The 16,402-nt window shown below is 60.0% G+C and overlaps 1 protein-coding gene and 1 long non-coding RNA gene across 5 annotated transcripts in view; one reads left to right on the top strand and one right to left on the bottom strand.

Annotated features, from left to right (window-relative positions):
* Window positions 1-11: 11 nt before the first annotated feature.
* On the bottom strand, window positions 12-10,556 carry LOC112975330 (serine/threonine-protein kinase 10-like). 4 transcript variants are annotated; one of them, XM_026085253.1, is made up of 18 exons: window positions 10,279-10,556; window positions 8,890-9,054; window positions 8,348-8,396; window positions 8,001-8,150; window positions 7,708-7,780; window positions 7,012-7,206; window positions 6,550-6,631; window positions 6,309-6,422; window positions 3,995-6,172; window positions 3,174-3,304; window positions 2,602-2,725; window positions 2,271-2,450; window positions 2,015-2,144; window positions 1,702-1,826; window positions 1,441-1,626; window positions 1,035-1,160; window positions 835-948; window positions 12-725 (listed from the first exon to the last, which is right to left on the bottom strand). In XM_026085253.1, exons 1-18 carry the CDS (start codon window positions 10,423-10,425, stop codon window positions 597-599), a joined length of 4,398 nt encoding a protein of 1,465 aa, XP_025941038.1. In that variant the 5' UTR covers window positions 10,426-10,556; the 3' UTR covers window positions 12-596. The 4 variants fall into 4 exon arrangements, 3 of the variants coding, with proteins under 3 accessions (XP_025941038.1, XP_025941039.1, XP_025941041.1); XM_026085254.1 differs by having other exon boundaries at window positions 12-712; XR_003256562.1 differs by having other exon boundaries at window positions 632-712; window positions 1,035-1,195.
* A 3,910-nt stretch (window positions 10,557-14,466) lies between these two features.
* Window positions 14,467-16,402, top strand: part of LOC112975321 — a 3,779-nt gene continuing 1,843 nt past the window's right edge. Inside the window, exon 1 of the long non-coding RNA XR_003256561.1 lies at window positions 14,467-14,550. This is a non-coding gene — a long non-coding RNA (uncharacterized LOC112975321). The remainder of the gene's footprint in view (window positions 14,551-16,402) is intronic.

The following is a 16,402-nucleotide window of genomic DNA, read 5'->3' as shown; positions in this document are numbered from 1 at the left end:
GCCGCTCTAATTTGCGTGCACAGTCTAACTTGAGGGGGTGCAGAGGGGTACAACTCTGCGCCCTTACCTCTACCTCAGGCAGCTCACAGCATTGACAAGAGGGAACTTTTTTCAGTAAAATAGTGACAAATAGGCTTTCTTAACAAATAAAATGTATTTGCTTGTGTTGCAACTCAGCTGAAGGGTGATCCACCAAGACACGCACATAGTGATGGCACCAGCAATACCTGCGTATCCATGGCTTCAAGATCAGCAGAGTGACTTCCACAGAGGAGCTTCCAGGGCTGTTCCAGGTGGCAGTGGCCGCTTCATCCTGGCCCCTCCAGCACAGGGAGACCGGGCTGCACGGGAGGAACCAAGGAGGGCTCAAACACACCCAGCCTTTTGTCCGTCTCCCTAGGGGCCACCTAGGTCTCTGCCACATCTGCCATCCCTGTGGTCTGTGCTGCGTCCTGGCCTGGTTGCCCCACGTAAGACTGGCCGTGGCTCATGTCCCACCTCGCATTTTCCACAGCTACTTTTGGCTCCTGTGGTCCCATTTGGCCAGCCCCTGGGAGGCCACCAGCAGCCGCYGCTCTCGCTCTTCCCAAGAAGCCTCAGCGTAGGATCAGGAGGGGAGGTGGAAGAAGCGGGAGATTCTGCTGCTGCGGGTGCCGTGCGGCCCTCCGCGCTGCTGCGCAGGCAGGGAGTTCCCCAGCTCCTCCTCGAGCATCTGGAAGAAAAGGCTAGAGCTGCCGTGTCCCTCCTGGCCGGGACTCAGGAGGAGAAATGGCCCAGGGTGGGTTGGTCTGTGGCACTTTGACAAACCCAAAGGGCCGTCACAGGGCTACTCACCTCCTTGCGGGCAGCCAACCGCTGCTTCCACTCGCTGAGCTCCATGGCATGCTCGCCATCCAGCCGCGCTAGCTGCCTCCTCTCCTGGTCTGCCAGGAGGTGCATCTTCTCGCTCTGGGAGAAGGCAAAGGGCGAGTGGGAAGAGAGATGCTCAAGGAGAGCTAGCAGGGGTGTGGGAAATGGCCCTCCGGCCCCAGTACCTGCATCTGCTCCAGCTCCACCAGGTTCTCGGCCTGCTGCTGCTGCAACTGCTGCAGCTGCTGCGCGTGCTGCTCCCGCTGCTGCTGCGCCTCCGCTCTCTGCCGCTTGTCCTCCTGCTGCAGGAACTGCAGTGGGGACAACCCACATTACKCTCCCCTTCCTGGAGATGGAGGCAGCTCCTAACCCTGTCCTCGACCACGCTTCACATGGGTTTTCACCATCCATCCCAAGCTGTTGCTCACAGCTTTGAGGCCCTCAGACAGCCCATCCCTCCTGCCAAGGTGCTCAGTGCCTTGCTGGCAGCCTGGTTTCCACCAGCCCTGCCCAGGGGTGGCCATGAGTGTGGCCAAACTGGTATTTCATGCTGGGCAACCTTGAGGGTCCTGGGGAACCGGTGGCCAGTACCTGCTTGGCTCTCTCTCTCTGCTCGGCCCCATTAACCTCCTGGATCTTCAGGTTGCCCTTGAAGAGGGCCAGACGGGCCTTGGCATCACAGCGCTGGCTTTTCAGCAGCTGAGCCCGCTCGTGGGTCTGCTGGCTCCTGAGCTCCTCCAGCAAGAGGTGGTGGAAACGGTTCAACCGCTCCGTCTCCTGTGAAAGGGGCCGGGGGGTGAGCCGGGACCAGGACAAGGAGCAGAGCCAGAGCACCGGCAGCTCCCACCTTACCTTCTCGTGGCGCTTGCGGAGCTGCTGCCGCTGCAGGGCGTGCTGCTCCTTCACCTGCTGCCTGAAGAGCTGGTACTTCTCCTGCAGGTGCCCTTGCTCCATGCTCCACACCACGGACTCGCGGGCTGCCGGGCAGGACCACAGCGCTGTGCGGCTCAGTCGCTCCCCGCCATGGCCCGCCCCAGCCTCCARACCCACCTCTGCTCCCTTGCTCTGGCTGCCCCCCACCAGCCAGACCCCCCACTGCTCTCCTTGCCCCAGGGTCCCTCCATCCTCTTCCTCCCAGCCCCAGAGCTCTTGCAGCCCAGTCCACCTCTGCGGAGGCTGTGGATCTTGCTGATGCACTCCCAGTCAACAGACATCATCTTCTTCTTGTGCTCCTGGACAACTCTCTGCAAGGCTGCGTTCAGCTCCTCCTGCTGCCGTTGCAGGAACCGCTGCTCCTGTGGTGGGAAACATGGAGACCTTCATCCCAAATCCCAAGGGAAACTGGCCCCAGGTGCAGTCCATCAGCTCTGGAGAGCTGCGTCCYGAGTCCAGCACCATGAGAGCCGCCACTGTGCCCTCACCTCTGTCTTGTTGCCCTTCAGCTCTTGCATCCTCTTCTCGCCATCCTTCTCCTGGAGGGACTTCAGGCGCTTGGCGTCATCACGCAGCTTCACCGTGTACTCAAGCTCCTGGCGCTCCTTCAGCTGCCGGTAGTGGCGCTCCAAGGTCTCCACCTCCCGGTCGTAATACTGCTTCTTGCTCTGCTGTGCAGACGCAGAGGGTCAACACGGACCAGGGACTGCTGACGGGGGACTGTGACCCCTTGCACCGGCTCTGTGCAGGCAGAGCGCCAGCCTGGGGGACCTGCACATCCCTCTGACTGGATCGCAGCAAGGGATGTCCCCAGGTTACCGTCATCTCCTGCTCAATGTGCCGAAACATTTGCTCCCGCTGCTGGTGAAACTTCTGCTCCAGTTGGCTCTGTGCCCTCTGCTCCTCCTTCTGCAGCACTCGCAGCTCACGGAGCTCCTCGCGCCTAAAAGTTTGGGCAAGACAAAGTGAGAAGTGGTCAAAGGCTGCCCTGAAGGTGCCTGCCTCTGCCAGGGCTTTGGGGGCAACCTGGTGAGGAGGTCACGCTGGACAGCTGTCTTGTAGGTGGCTAAAGGAAGGAGAAGGCCAGCCCTAGTGCAGTGGTGTGCAGAAGACTTTCTCCAGCAAGCAGGATCACTGGACTTCGGTCCAACAGATCCTGAACTCACCTGTTGGCTCTGCCCCTCCATCTCCCCCCATCCTTTCCTGCTCTCCTTGGGTGACCTGAGAGCGTATGGGAGAAGATCTTCCTCTCTCCTTCCCATAAACAACCACCAACTGCTGGCAAGAGCAGATAGGGGACTGGGCAATGTTTGGCTCCTTGCGTATCCCTACACCTCACCAGGGGATGGACATGGGATGCCCACCACCCCTCCACTACTGCAACCGCTCACCGAGCAGAGCGCATCTTCTCCTCCCTCGTCTCAGCCTTGCTGACAGTCTTGGCGGTCGTGACGCTCACCTCCTCCCCATCCACGACAAATCTGCGGGTTTTCTTTACCGTCCTTCGGAGGGAGGGAGGTTCCTGCCACCAGGAACAATGTTTTGAGCTCAGACAACCCAGATGACATAAATCCCATGCTGGGCAACACAGCGCAAAGGTAGGGTGTTGGGTTTAACGCAGTGTGTCCAGTATGTAAATCGAACACGCACCCTGTGGGCTGCTGGCTGTGTTCAGATGGGCTCTTGGAACAGATTTGAGATCCTCCTTGACACAGAGTGACAAGGGCTGGCCCCACACCTTGCTGCAAGCCAAGAAAAGGGGACCCCCAACCTCAGTATAGCACAGGAGATTGCTCAGATGCCTTCACCTTGGAAGGGCTCCTGGAGAAATTTCGGGTCCCTGAGCTAGCTCTGGAAATGGCACGGCCATGGGCACACCACAGCCTGGGGCAGGGTGTGCTGGTTCAGCTCTACCACTTTTGAGACCGCAAGGTCTCTGCATGGCCATGTTACCTGCAAGCCCACAGTGAGCACCAGGCTCCCTGCAGCCTGGCCCAGACAAGCCATCGAGGCTGCAGCCCTGCAGGGCTCCCTTGCCTCCCTACCATGCTGCTTTGCAGAAAGGCCATCTCCATCTGGAAGTGCTCCAAGTCCCCTAGCAAGCTAGGCCTTGGCGAGTCCAGGCTGTGTTTCTGCTCAGCCAAAACTCATGGCCGACCGAGGAATCCCTGGTGGCCACCCAAGAAGGGCCATCCTCCCCTTCGCCCCTCACCTGCTGGGCTTCCTCCCCAGAGGGCAATGGAGCTTGTGTGTCTGCAGGGTTGACTTGAGGCAACGGCTCTTCTCCTCGCTCTTGTGTGGAGCTGTTGCCTGAGGGTGGATCTGGGATGTCCCCCACTCTCCAGGCTACACAGGAAGAAGTGCGACGCAGGGCAGCAAAGCTCACAGTCTTTGTGGCTTTTGGGTGTCCACCACGAGGCTCCTGGGGCTCTGGCACTGCTCCATTGCCCAAGTCACCCATTTCTCCTCCAAATTTATCCCTTGATGGCCCTGTGGGAGCTGGAGTAACCTTCACCCCATGATCTCCAAGCAGATTCCTCTCTTCCTTCCCTTCCTCTCCATTTCCATCTTGCTTTTCACAGGCATTACTATAACCAGCCAAGAGCTGCTTTTCTCTGGAGCCGTTTTCCACTTTCTCCTCCATTTCCTCTTCAACTGGCCCCAGGATCTCCTCAGGGGATGAGTCCTCTGTTGAGTTTTGGGCTTCCTCACTCACCAGTCCCTCTTTTGCTTGCACTGCACAGTCTGCCTCCAGTCTCTCTCCTGCGGGCAATTCCTCCTCGCCAACTGCATCTCCCGCAGGATTACGGTCTCCAGGTAAACACTCCCTTACATCTTCTGAGTTCACTTCTGCCAGCACCAGGGTTCCCTTGGGAGAAGTTTCCACCACTGAGCACTGATCGTCTTCGCCAAGGTGGCTAGTCGTCATAGTGTCTGCAGCTTCCTCCTCACCATCCTGCTCAGTCAGCTCCAAGGAGTTAGTAGTGGATTCATGTGCCGCTGTGTTTTTCTCCCCATTGTTTCCCTCTCCAGTCTCTCCCTGTCCATCTGGTGTCTCCTGCCACCCCTCAAGCTCTTCTGACCCCACTGCCACCTCCTCTATTGCACTCTGTATGAGCAACGTTTCTCCTGGTGGCACCGTCTCCTGCCCTGGGTCAGTCTCCCCAGGCTCTCCGTCACCCTCAGGTCCCTTGGGTGCTCTCTCAGCTCCACGCCTGCCTTCTCCAGGGCCGTCTTCCCATTCTCCAGCCATGCTGGAGCCAACCTCAGTCTGCAGCTTAACCCCAGCATCTTTCAGCTCTAGCAATGATCCAGTAAATCCATGCCTGAGCTCTGCAACCGACTCTTCGAAGCCCTGGGCTTTGGTCCTGACATGCCCCAGGTCCAGGGCTGCCACCAGCTGGGATCCCCCCGTTGCACACCGGGTGGCATGGGGCCTGCTGCCACAAGCACGATCCAGGTGCTGCTTCTCAACTAGACTTCGCGTTTTCCTTCTCCTTTCAGCCGATATTGCCCACCTCCCAGGGATAGAGACAGGGGCGTTATCCAGCATCTCTGCAGATGAGCTTTTGATCCAGCCCCCATCGACTCTGTCTTGGGGCAAGGCCAACGAATTGCAAGTTGTGTGTCCCCTTGACTGCTCTTCGGCGTCACTTTTTGGGGGCAAAGTGGGATTTGTTTGGGCTGCAGCAGCTGTTTGTTGTCCCTCTGCCACGGGTCCAACCTGCTCCACTTTCTGCTCTTGCATTTCAGCAGTGTCCCCTGCATGACTTTTCCCCGGGAGGAGCTCTGCCATCTTGGAGGGGCTCTCCAGAGCGTTGGGCTCCTCTCGACACCCTTTAACTCCTTCTCCCACCTCCACGTGGTCTGGTGTCCCTTGGAGAGCATCCAGAGCCATCCGCCCTGGCTCATTCAGGAGGTGCCCGGGGGGCTGCTCCCCGCTCAACTCCCCTCCATCCGCCCCATGCTGCTCGCTGACAACTTCATAGGACTTGAACCCTCCGAAAAATGACCGGCGCCTCATCAGCTTAAGGAATTCAGATGGTCTTTTTGGAGGGAGCCTTACGGAGCCCGTCAGGATGGGCGAGGATTTCCGCCTCGCTTGCTTCAGCAAGTCGGACACTTTCTTGGGCCTCAGGCGGGGGATGCTCTGTCCTGGCTCCTCTTGGACACGGGGGTGGGCGTCCTGCCCCTCGTGGGGCCTCCCAGCCTGCTCCATAGAGTCCTGCGTGTCCCCATGAGGGGCAATGGGAGCCGCTGCCACAGCTGGCCCTTGCCCCTCTCCCGCAGCTGGGCATGGCGGCACTGCTCCATCGTTGGTGGCACTCAAGGACCTCTCCGGCTCACCAGGGGATGGGAGGCAGAGGGAGTCTCCATGCTCCTGCCTGGGCTGTGGGTGGAGAACAGAGGCAAGGTTAGTCTCCACATGCCAGCACCTCTCCTGGCTGAGCAGCCCTGCTCCCATCTCCAAAAGCTTCTCATTTTCTTGGATTTTGCACCCGCGCAAGAAGTCAGCTGCTACTCACTGGCAGGGCCTGTTCTTCCTCCTCCTCTTCAAACTCCTCCAGCACATCAGCCCGGGCCTCGGCCACCAGCTCCCTGAGCGGCCGCTTGTCGCAGACGTCTGCCACGAAGGGATGCTGCACGCAAGCAAGGGAGGTGGGCAGGGCCACTGCCAGGGGAGAGGTAGCACGGGGTGCCAAAGTGCCAGGGGCGCCCCCATCCCAGGGAAGGAGGCTGCAGGCTGCGACCCGTGGCATTACCCACCTGCAGGAGCTGGCTGGCCGACCACCGTGCCTCGGGGCTCTTCTCCAAGGATTTCCTCAAGAAGTCCTTGAAGTCTTCAGACCTGCGGGACAGCCCCCTGTGAACGTGTGGTAGCTGGGTGCACCCTGTGGGGCTCTGAGCTCTGCTGGGATGAAATCCCACAGCTCAGGTGATGCCATCTGCTAGGACATTGACAAGAGCCCATGTCCTCACCCTGGTGCTGCCTGCTGTTGAGGTTACCTTCTGCAGGAAGGGTGGTGTGATGGGAAACCCATGGTGCTAGCTGGAAACACCTCTGCAACTGGGCTTGGAGGAATGAGACTATCATTCATGGTCCAAAAACCCATCCCACTTCCTCTGCCATGACTGAGCAGGAGCTGCCCCACTGGACAGCTTCTCCTATCATCTGCTGCATTGGGCAACAGGCTCTAGTGGGGGCAAGGTCTCCGTGTGGGAACTCACCACCTCTTGGGGTGACGCAGGGTGGGCGGCTGGGACTTGGCAATCTTCAGCAGCACCCTCAGAGGGTTGAGGTCATGGTGGGGGGGCTCCATCTCGGCCATCTCGATCAGCGTGATGCCCAGGGACCAGATGTCAGCCTTGTAGCCATAGGGGTTCTCCTTGGACGTCTCGCACTGCACCACCTCAGGGGCCATCCTGCGTGTGGGAGAGAGGGGAAGGGGTGCAGCCTGCCTGGGGCTGGGGGGGGCTCGCCCCCAGCTTTCTGCTAGAGACGAGCGCTTATTTCCTTCTGAAACCAAGCTCAAGAGCAGTCTGGGAATGGTCCACCCAAGGGACAGCCCTATAGGCAGGAGAGGTAAGATTTGACCCCTAAGTCCTCCAACCCTACCCCAGAAGGGCTTGCACCAGCAGGTGCCCATCCCAGAGCATGCCATGCACAGTCTCGCAATATTAGGAGGCCCATCCTAGAGAAGGTTTTGTCTGGAGAAGGGGAAGAAGGAAAGAGCTGGTTCCTCAAGAAGATGCTCCTGCTATTGCAGCAGGAGCAAAGCTGGTTTGAGCATCCACAAGACAAACAACAATCAGGGCTGTAGATCAGGAGATCCACCTTGAGCTGGAGGACACCTCTGTTTTCCCAGCCCACGTGGCTGTGCTCCCACATCCCGCCGTTCCCCAGGATTTCCACCCCGTACCTACCAGTATGGGGTGCCGATAAAGGATGCCCGGCGCTGGAAAGTGCTGGAGTTTTTGGCAGAGACACCAAAATCGGCTGTTTCATAGAAAGCAGCATTTAGAAAGCATCCTTGGAGCACTGCTCCATGCAGGCACTAGCTCCCAGGGAAGTAGGGACTGACTTCAATCCGAGAAAACCCCCGGCCTTGCTCAGCAACTCGTGTCCCTTGGGAGAGGACAAACCCACACCCGTCCTCCAGCACGGTTGGCCTGAGCAAGAGCCGGCTCCCACACCAACCCCTTCTCTGTGGGCTCACCCAGCTTGACGTCCCCGTCCAGGGTGAGCAGGACATTCCCAGCCTTCACGTCCCTGTGGATGATCTTGCAGCCGTGCAGGTACTGCAGCGCCAGCAGCAGCTGCTTGCAGGCCGCTCGGATCTGCTCCTCCGTGAGGCCTTTCTCCAGCTCTGCAATGAGATGCAAAGCAACACCTGGGGCTGAAGCCTCCCCGTGCCCTGGCAGCCAGCCCCATGGAGGGGCAACCCYGGAGGCAAAGGGGGGTCTCAGGTGGCATGGAGAAATGGGGCTGGGTTGCAACCATCAACCACAAACCCCCGATGGCCATGCAACTAAAGACACAGGAGAGGTTTGTTTGTTTTTTTACCCAAGATTGCAGCATCCACGGCCCCTCCTGCACAAAACTCCACCAGGATCTGCAGAGAGAGCAGCAGGGCAGCACTCAGAGGAGGTCCACGCCAGCTGGCGCGGAGCAGCACTGACAGCCGCGTCAACAGATCAAGGAGAAGCCATCTCCTGCCATGTCCTGACAGGCAGGACACAAGGTCGGGCATGTACCAGGTGCGAAGGGAAGCCCAGGAGATCAGGGCAGCAAAACATCCCCGGCTACAGGGCATGAGCTCTTGCTTTGCCAGAAACGTGTCTTTGGGAAAACAGGGATGAGCACATCCCGGCAGCAAYGGAAGAGATAATTCGGCACCGTCCCAGCTCATTTTGCAAGGGAGAGCTTTTCTTTTCCCTCTCCCTATTCCTGCAGGTGGTTCTTGGTGGGGACAGCACTCAAGAAAGCCCTGGTCTGCAAGCGTCCCTCRTTTAGGTGAAGGAAGATGGGGAGCTTGTCCTTTGAGCCCGCAAACCTGCCCCTTCCCAAATTTGTCCCTAGAGCCGCACTGCCAAGACCCTGCTCACCCAGAGCTGCCCATCCCAGTAGAGCGCGTCCAGCAGCTTGATGATGTTGGGGTGGTCGCAGCAGGCCAGGACGTCGATCTCCACCACGTAGTCCTCCAGCWCCTCCTCGCTCGGCGTGGCGATCACCTTCGCCGCGGCCAGGGCCCCCGTCACCTTGTTCTGGGCCTGGAGAGAAGAAGTTTAAGGCGGTTGGAAAACACATTTTAAAAGCAGGTGCTACGTTGCGTTGCAACGTGATACGTCGCGTTGCGAGATGATCTGGCTGACCACGCTTCAATGAAACGTCCTATCGCGATAGGCTGCTCCATATTGCGATATTATATCATGCCATGACCCTGGCTTGTATCATGAGCCTGGAATAGCCCCTCTCCTCTAGCAGACCAGGTCAGGAGGCAGGATTTCGGGTCCCYGCCCCAGCCCAGAGCGCGGCAGGGCAGCGGGGACCGGGCGCATCTCCCCAACCCAGCGGAAGTCCTTGTGGCTTTTAATCGCGGCACGCTCGCAGCCGACAGCTGGGTTCCGGCTGACGGCCCCAAAAAGCAGGTGCCAACAGGGAAGTTTCCCCAAACGAGAGGCTGATTTTGGCCGGGTCCAGCCCAGGGAGGGTTCCTGGTGCCACAAGCGCACCGATCGTGCCGGGGCTCTGCACGATGGGCCCCGGCGCCGGAAGGCGGCTGCTGCCGGGGCACCGCGGGCCCCGGGGAGCAGCACGGCGGGTTTCCTGTTGAGCTCAGCCTCTGCATCGCGGTTTCGGTGACAACAAGAGAAAAAAAACAAAGCAGCCCCGTCTCCAACTGGTGGCAAAAATGAAGGATGCAAACGCTCCGGCCGTGCCCAACTCTGGGATCCCCTGCTGAAAAAAAGGGGGGACAAACCCCAGCCAGCCTCGTGCAGGAACACCCCGGGGATGGTCCTTCCTGCCACCCGTTTGCACCCTGGAAAGGGAACGGTCCCGATTGCCGTGTGTCCGAGGAGCTGCTTGATCCTGGGAAAACAGTGGCTCTTTCCATGCCGGAGGACACAGGCTGCATCCCAGGGACATGAGGGTCCCCAGCGTCCCTGCCACGTCTCCTCTCCCTCCTGGCAAAGGGAGCTGCTAAAAACCCAAAGCAATTTGGAGGCTTTCCAGCTTATTGCAGCGCGTGCTGGATGCCGTTCGATGGCCATCACCTATAGCTCGCTATAAGGCAGCACCGGCCACAGTTGTGGGGGCAAAAAAAAGCATTTAGGGAGCCGTTTCCAAAGCAAAGTCCCGCAGGCATTTTTCCGAAGCTCTTTTCCAGGAGGACGGCCTCGATCCRCGGCCAGGCTGCCGGGAAGCTCGCGCCGAGCTGCGATCCCGGCGGCAGCGGGCCGCTCGCCCCCCGCCGCCTCTCCCTGMCGCCCTACCTTGAAGACCTTGCCGAAGGCGCCGTCGCCCAGCTCGCCCAACACCAGCCACGCGTCCTCGGGGTTGACATCCCGCCTGACGTGCTCGTAGCGCCTCGGCTTCTTCTTCTCCGTGCCCAAGCGGAAAAGCCGCCGGAAGAAAGCCATGGGAGAGATCAGCCGGGGCAGGCAGCCACCTCCATCCAGGGACGATGGGGACCTCCTGGGGCAGCCGGGAACCTCTCGCTCTTCCTGCCTCGCTTGTGCAGGAAGCGGGCTCGGCGGCAGCGGCAGCAGCAGCCGCGGGGGCYGGCTCGAACGGGGCCGCGCAGGATGTGCCGGGGAGGCGAGGTGTGACGGAAGCGCCGCCGYGAGCCTGGGCGCCGCAGCGGTGCCCGCGCAGATGGTCCGGCCTTGCTCGGCGCGAGCAAAAGCTCAGGAGGCTTCTGGCTCGGAGCATGCTCCAGGGAGCAGCTGGAAAGCCCTAAAAGGGGGTTATTCCAGCAAACACCCGCTAATTTGTCCCGTTGCCAAACCGATGCACTTTGGGAGCGCAGCATGCGTGCACACACGTGCGCGCCAGGGRCCCTGGGCGTGTATGTGGTCCTTGACGCTCACGTGCTCCTGCGCAGGTGCATTTCCCCAGAAATTTGGGTGCCCCTACGTGTGCAAATCACTGCACACACACACACGCACCCCTTCACGTGTGCACGGGCCCCTCTACGAATATCCCCACCTACACGTTCCAGCACCGATGCAAATGCTTGCGTGTACTCCCAGCCCCTTTTGCAGCGCGTTTGCCCCCCCAAAACTTGAATCTCTTATTAGCGCCGCTGACCGTACTGAGGAATACGAACCAGGGGGAGCAGCAAGGACTGGCTGCTCCCGATGGGCCGGGAGCAACACGTCCCGTGGGAGCCGAGCGGGGCAAACCTGGAGATCGCAGCCAGGTTTGGGCGAGAAAGTTGGCGGTGAGGAGGCAGCGCGGAGGCCGAGCCGGGAAATCAGCCCGTGCTCTGGGACCAGCTTGGTGGGAGGGGGGCACAGCCAGGCAGGAGACTAGCACCCCTCCTGCACAGCTAAATAGAGGTGAAAGAACCCCCAGCTGAGCTTAAATAGAGCCCCTGCACCCATGGGTGCCATGGAAGCCCCAGGTGAGGTTGCTCAGGGCTGTTAAAGCTTATTTGTGCCCCCAGGACCTGGGCATTTGGGTACCCACCCTGCCCCTGCAAGAGGGCATGGACCCAGGTGCTGCCAACATGCGCTCAGCTCCAGCCGCTCCCTGTGCAGAAATGATGCTGCTGCTCCAAGCTCTCCTCGTACGACCCAAAAGCAGGGCGGCTTTTACCTCCTGGCCTGGCCCCAAGCTCCCGGAGGAAATTAAAGCACCGCTGCAGGCGCTCGTGTTGTTATTTTTAATTGCACCGGTGCGGCGCCTCCCCGATGCTCGGGGAGCGCAGCGAGGGACTCGCTCCATGCGTCCTCCCTGCAGGAGCTTGCTTGGATTGCAGCGACAAATCGCAGYGTACCTAAATGCAGGGATGTCGTTTACAGTTTTCTGTTCACAATATGCCTTGTTAGACAAGTAATTTAAAATAAAATGTCACATTTATAATGAAAGCCAGATGCATCTGGCAGCATCTACCCGTGCGGTATATTTAGGGAGGTGTCCGCGTACGGCTTTGCGCTTGCCATCACCTTGCAAAAGGCCCTGTGCTTTCCCCATCCGTCAATCCGTCTATCTGTCCGAGGCATCGCTGGGGCGAGGAGCCTTCAGCTTGATGGAGCCTTGCAGCCATCCCTCCCTGCCCCATAGCGGGGGAAAAAAATCACTGCGGGGGGAAATTCAGCTGGACCGACTGGGACCAGACCTGCMCCCACCAGGGAGGTCATGTCCTGGGGCCGCAGCAAGGACCGGTCGTCACTTGGGTGAAGGGACCTGCCGGGAAGCTGGGTTGCACCTTCTTGCCGGCTCATYGGCTGCTTTTATAGCTGTGCAACCTTGAATATTCACGAGCTGGCCACGTGCGCTCACATGCATCCCGGGGCTTTCCGACCACCCGACTTTCTTTTTTCTTTGTTTTTTCTTTTTCTTTTTCTCCTCCTTGGTAGATCCTGGCTGCAGGCTCACCCTGGAGCTGCGTCTCACCCTCAGCACCAAAAATAAGGAGGCTGCTTGCTGCTAACCCATGTGCTGGGATGAAGCAGCCGGAGACCCCGCAGGATCACGGGTTAATTGAGGCTGGAGGGGGCCTCGGGATGTCACTAGTCTGAGCTCAAAGCAGGCTCAGATGTGGCATGAGACCGGGTTGATCCCACATTTCTGAGTGCCTCTGGCAGATTCAGGGTTTTGGGAAATTTGGGCCAGCCCCGCTCTTTCCTCACCTGTGGATGTGGCTGTCTTTCCTCCATGGGAAACAGACCGTTTCTCCTGCCAGGATTTTGGAGGAGCGGGATAAAACTGCCAGCGTGGGGCCTGGTGCCGCCTGCAAAGCAACGGGGCTTTGCCTATTTTACACATTGGCTGAGCACTGCCCCCTTTCAGCGCACGGATGACAGAGCCAGACTTAGCCTGGCCTCTGCCTAACCAAAGTATATCGAGCTCAATAATTCACGTTTCCTAGAGCAGATCTTCCAGAAAAAGACCATACAAAGACATGGAGAAAACCCACTTTGGGGAGAGACTTTTCTGTCCCTCGTGGTCCAAAGCAGGGACGTGTCTTCCCRAAGGGGTCGGCTCCCACCCTGCAGGCATTCGGCTCCCCATGGGCCTCAAATGCAGTTTATTTCCAGCCTGACACTGTCCTCTAGTGGCATGCGGGTGACAAAAGGGAATTTATTACAGTGTCTGTTTGGGTGAGAAGAAAAAACATAAAACCCTTCTGCCCGCTGGCAGGAGCTGGACGAGGCCSCTCGTCCCCTGCCCGGAGGAGCGCGAGGGAGGAAAGCGCCGGGAAGCCGGTCGCTTTGTGCCGGGGGGAAACTGAGGCCGAGCTTTCGTACAGATCGATATTGCTCGATATTGCCCGATCCCACCGTGCATTGAAGAGTTTCTCAGGCCGGGAGGACCCAGAGGCTGTTTGCTGGCGGGATTTCTCTTTCGCTCTGAGTGGCAGCTCTGAGTCAGGCCTCGCGGGGCGCTTTCCTGTAACGAAAGGGTTAATGTCGCCCTCGGAAACACCTCGCCACTCATCTCTGCCCTCCGCGGCGCCCGGTTTCAGCATCGGGGCCCGTCGGGGCACCCCTAATTCCACCACACACACACACACACACACACACACCCCCCGCTGCCCCGCCGGGGGCTCGAGATTTTCCCACGGTGCTTTCGGGCCCCGCGCTGCTGCGCCCCGTTGCGCGCCCGCGGAGCCGGTGAGCGCAGCCCGCCGCGGCCCCCGGTCGCCGCGTCCCCTCCGTCCCTCCGCTTCTGCTTCCTCCGCGCCCCCGGCTGCCGGGCCCGGGATGAGTCACGGGGGATTTTCGGGCTCTTTCACAGTCCCGGAGCACGGCGGAGGGGGATTCTCCGAGCCCGGCCGGGGGGCTCGGACCCCGTAACGTCCCCGGTTCTCCCCCCCCCCCGGTACCTCGGTGGGCTCCCGCGGGGCTGCAGCCCGGCACCGCCGCCGGCCCGGGGCGCGGATTCTCCGGCCGCCGGTAAGTCCATCTCCGGTTGCGACTTGGAGCTGATTTTCTTGCCGTCCCGTCGACGCTGCCTCGGGATAATCCAGCGGTCCGAAGCGAAACGAAAAGGAATTTATTAAGAATAATTTAAAAAAGGGGAAATTTGGTCAAGAGAGAGGTGCTGAAGGGTCGGGATCACCCCGCTGCTCGCCCTCCCCGCGCTCCCCGCCCGGCCCCGGCGACAACTCCGCCGCGGCGGCGCGTCCCCGCGGGGCGCCGGCACCGGAGCGGCACCGGAGCCGGAGCCGGAGCTGGAACCGGAGCCGGAGCCGGAGCCGGAGCCGGGCCGGGAGGAGCCGGGGCGCGGGGAACCGGGCTGGAAATCCCTGCACACTCATTCAGCGAAGCAGCGGGCTCCCCGCTGCCGAGAGCCCCAAAAAGCCCAGGCGTTCCGGTAACGAAAGAGTCAATCGCGCACATACACACACACACACACACACACACACTCACACACGCTCACACACACACACACACACACACTCACACGCCACTTCCCTGAGTGGGGGATGACTCATCCCCCAGCCCTTCATCCCCGATAGAAGTAACACAAGCAAACCACAGCGCTCTTCCTCCGGCCTCGCCGATGCACCGCCCGCCGCTCGCCCGCTGAAGCCGGTGAGTACGGGCAGACCCGGGACTGGGAAGAGGGGGGGAGGATTTCGGGATGCGACCGGGCTGGGGAAACTTCGGGATACCACCGGGAGGGATTTCGGGATGCGACTTGACGGGAGACTCCGGCCCCGCTGGGGCGCTCCCCTCTCCCCCGCCCCAACCCGGCGGAGCTGAGGCCCGACACGCTCAGTGCATGCACGGAGCGGCAGTGCTGGCGGCGGGGGGGGGACGAGAGGCGGCAGGAGCCTTTCCGGGGTGGCGGAAACGGGTCTTTTATGGCTCTTCCCCGTCCCTATAAGGGAGATCCCGAGCTGCGGCAGCCCCCCGGCCGCGGGACCCCCCCTCCGCGGGGCGGCGTGAAGCCCCCGGTCGCTCCGCCGGGGCACGGTGGGGCCGGGGGGGGGGGCAGCGCCGGCGCCCGCCGCCCCGGGCCGCGCTCGCTGATGTAAGGCGGTATTTTAATTCTCTTACAAGGAGCGGGCTTTAGAGGAATGACTTAAGTGGATTACTCATCCGCTGTAATGACTTGGCAGCGCTCCCATGCTATTCCTAGACATGACGCTCAAAGCTTTGATTCTTCCTCTTCTGCTGCTTCTTTTTTTTTTGTTGTTCCCCTCTATTTTTTCTTTCTTTCTTTTTTTTTTTTTTCTTGCTCTCTTTCTAACGAGAAATTACCCCGCTGCRTTTTCGCAAAAGCCGCGCGGCGCCCTGGGAAACGTAGTGCGCTGCTGGGAAGCGTCGACCCCAGCGGGGCCCAGGGCTGGAGTGGGGGGGGGGGGATACTCCTGAAAATACTGCAAAAAAGCCAAAGTTTGGGTCTCCCGGGCCCTCCTACCCCGTTTCCCAGGAGGCCATGTCCCGCTGCCCCATTCGGGCCCAGGCAAACTGCTCCGAGCTTGAGCAACGTATTCGTGCAAAGACTAGTTTTTTCACACCAGCTTGCGTGGTTTACCCAAAATCGYCGCTTTTCCTCGCAGAAAGTGCCAGGCCCCAGCAGCGTGCGGGGCCCTGGCCCCCCCCCGTGCTGGTGCGTCAGGGGCTGCCACTCCGGTTTCCTGCTCTTTCGCAGCAATAACCAGAAAGAGAGGAAATAACGTCAGCCTTTCTTTTAATTCCTCGCGCTGACAGTAAGCCGGCACCGCACCGAACGTGAGCCAGTGAAATCACAGCAGAGCAAACTGCCCCCCCCCGGCGCCCCCCCCCCCTTACAATGTTTTTTGGGGAAGTTTAAGCCTCTTGGTCTTTGGGGCTGAACATGGTTGCCGATTAGATGGGTTGGAGCACAAAATCCAGGCCGGCTCAGGGGACAAGGGGGTCAACACTGGGTAGATTGGTGTCCCCAAGCCGACTGGTCCCCAGGTTTGGGGCACTGGSACTGCCTGGGGGTCTGGGTGGTGGGGGAAGTGGGGAGCACCCTGCACACGTGTGTGTCTGTTGCACACCTCTACCTGCACGAACGCCCGTGTGCATGCAAGCACCCGTGTGTACACACGCTCATGCCTGCATGCACATGCATGTACACACATGCACACACATGTGCACACATGCACAGCTGTACTCACATGCACAGGCACCCATGCACATATACACAGATGCACACACGTGTAGCTGCATGCAAACACACATATACACGCATGCACACACGTACCCATGCGCACATGCATGTACCCACATGCACATCCTCACCTACACCCACAGGCACATGCATCACCGGCCTGCACACGTGCACCCCACGAATGTGCCTGAACACGCGTGCACCCACTTGCACACGCATGCATCTGCTTGCACATGCATGCGCCCCCATGCACATGCCTGAATGCACACGCTCACACTTGCAGACGCATGTACACACATG

The sequence above is a fragment of the Apteryx rowi genome, unplaced genomic scaffold, assembly GCF_003343035.1.
Source record: "Apteryx rowi isolate R43461 unplaced genomic scaffold, aptRow1 scaffold_662, whole genome shotgun sequence".
Taxonomy (NCBI): Eukaryota; Metazoa; Chordata; class Aves; order Apterygiformes; family Apterygidae; genus Apteryx; species Apteryx rowi.
This window is presented reverse-complemented; position numbering and strand designations above follow the sequence as displayed.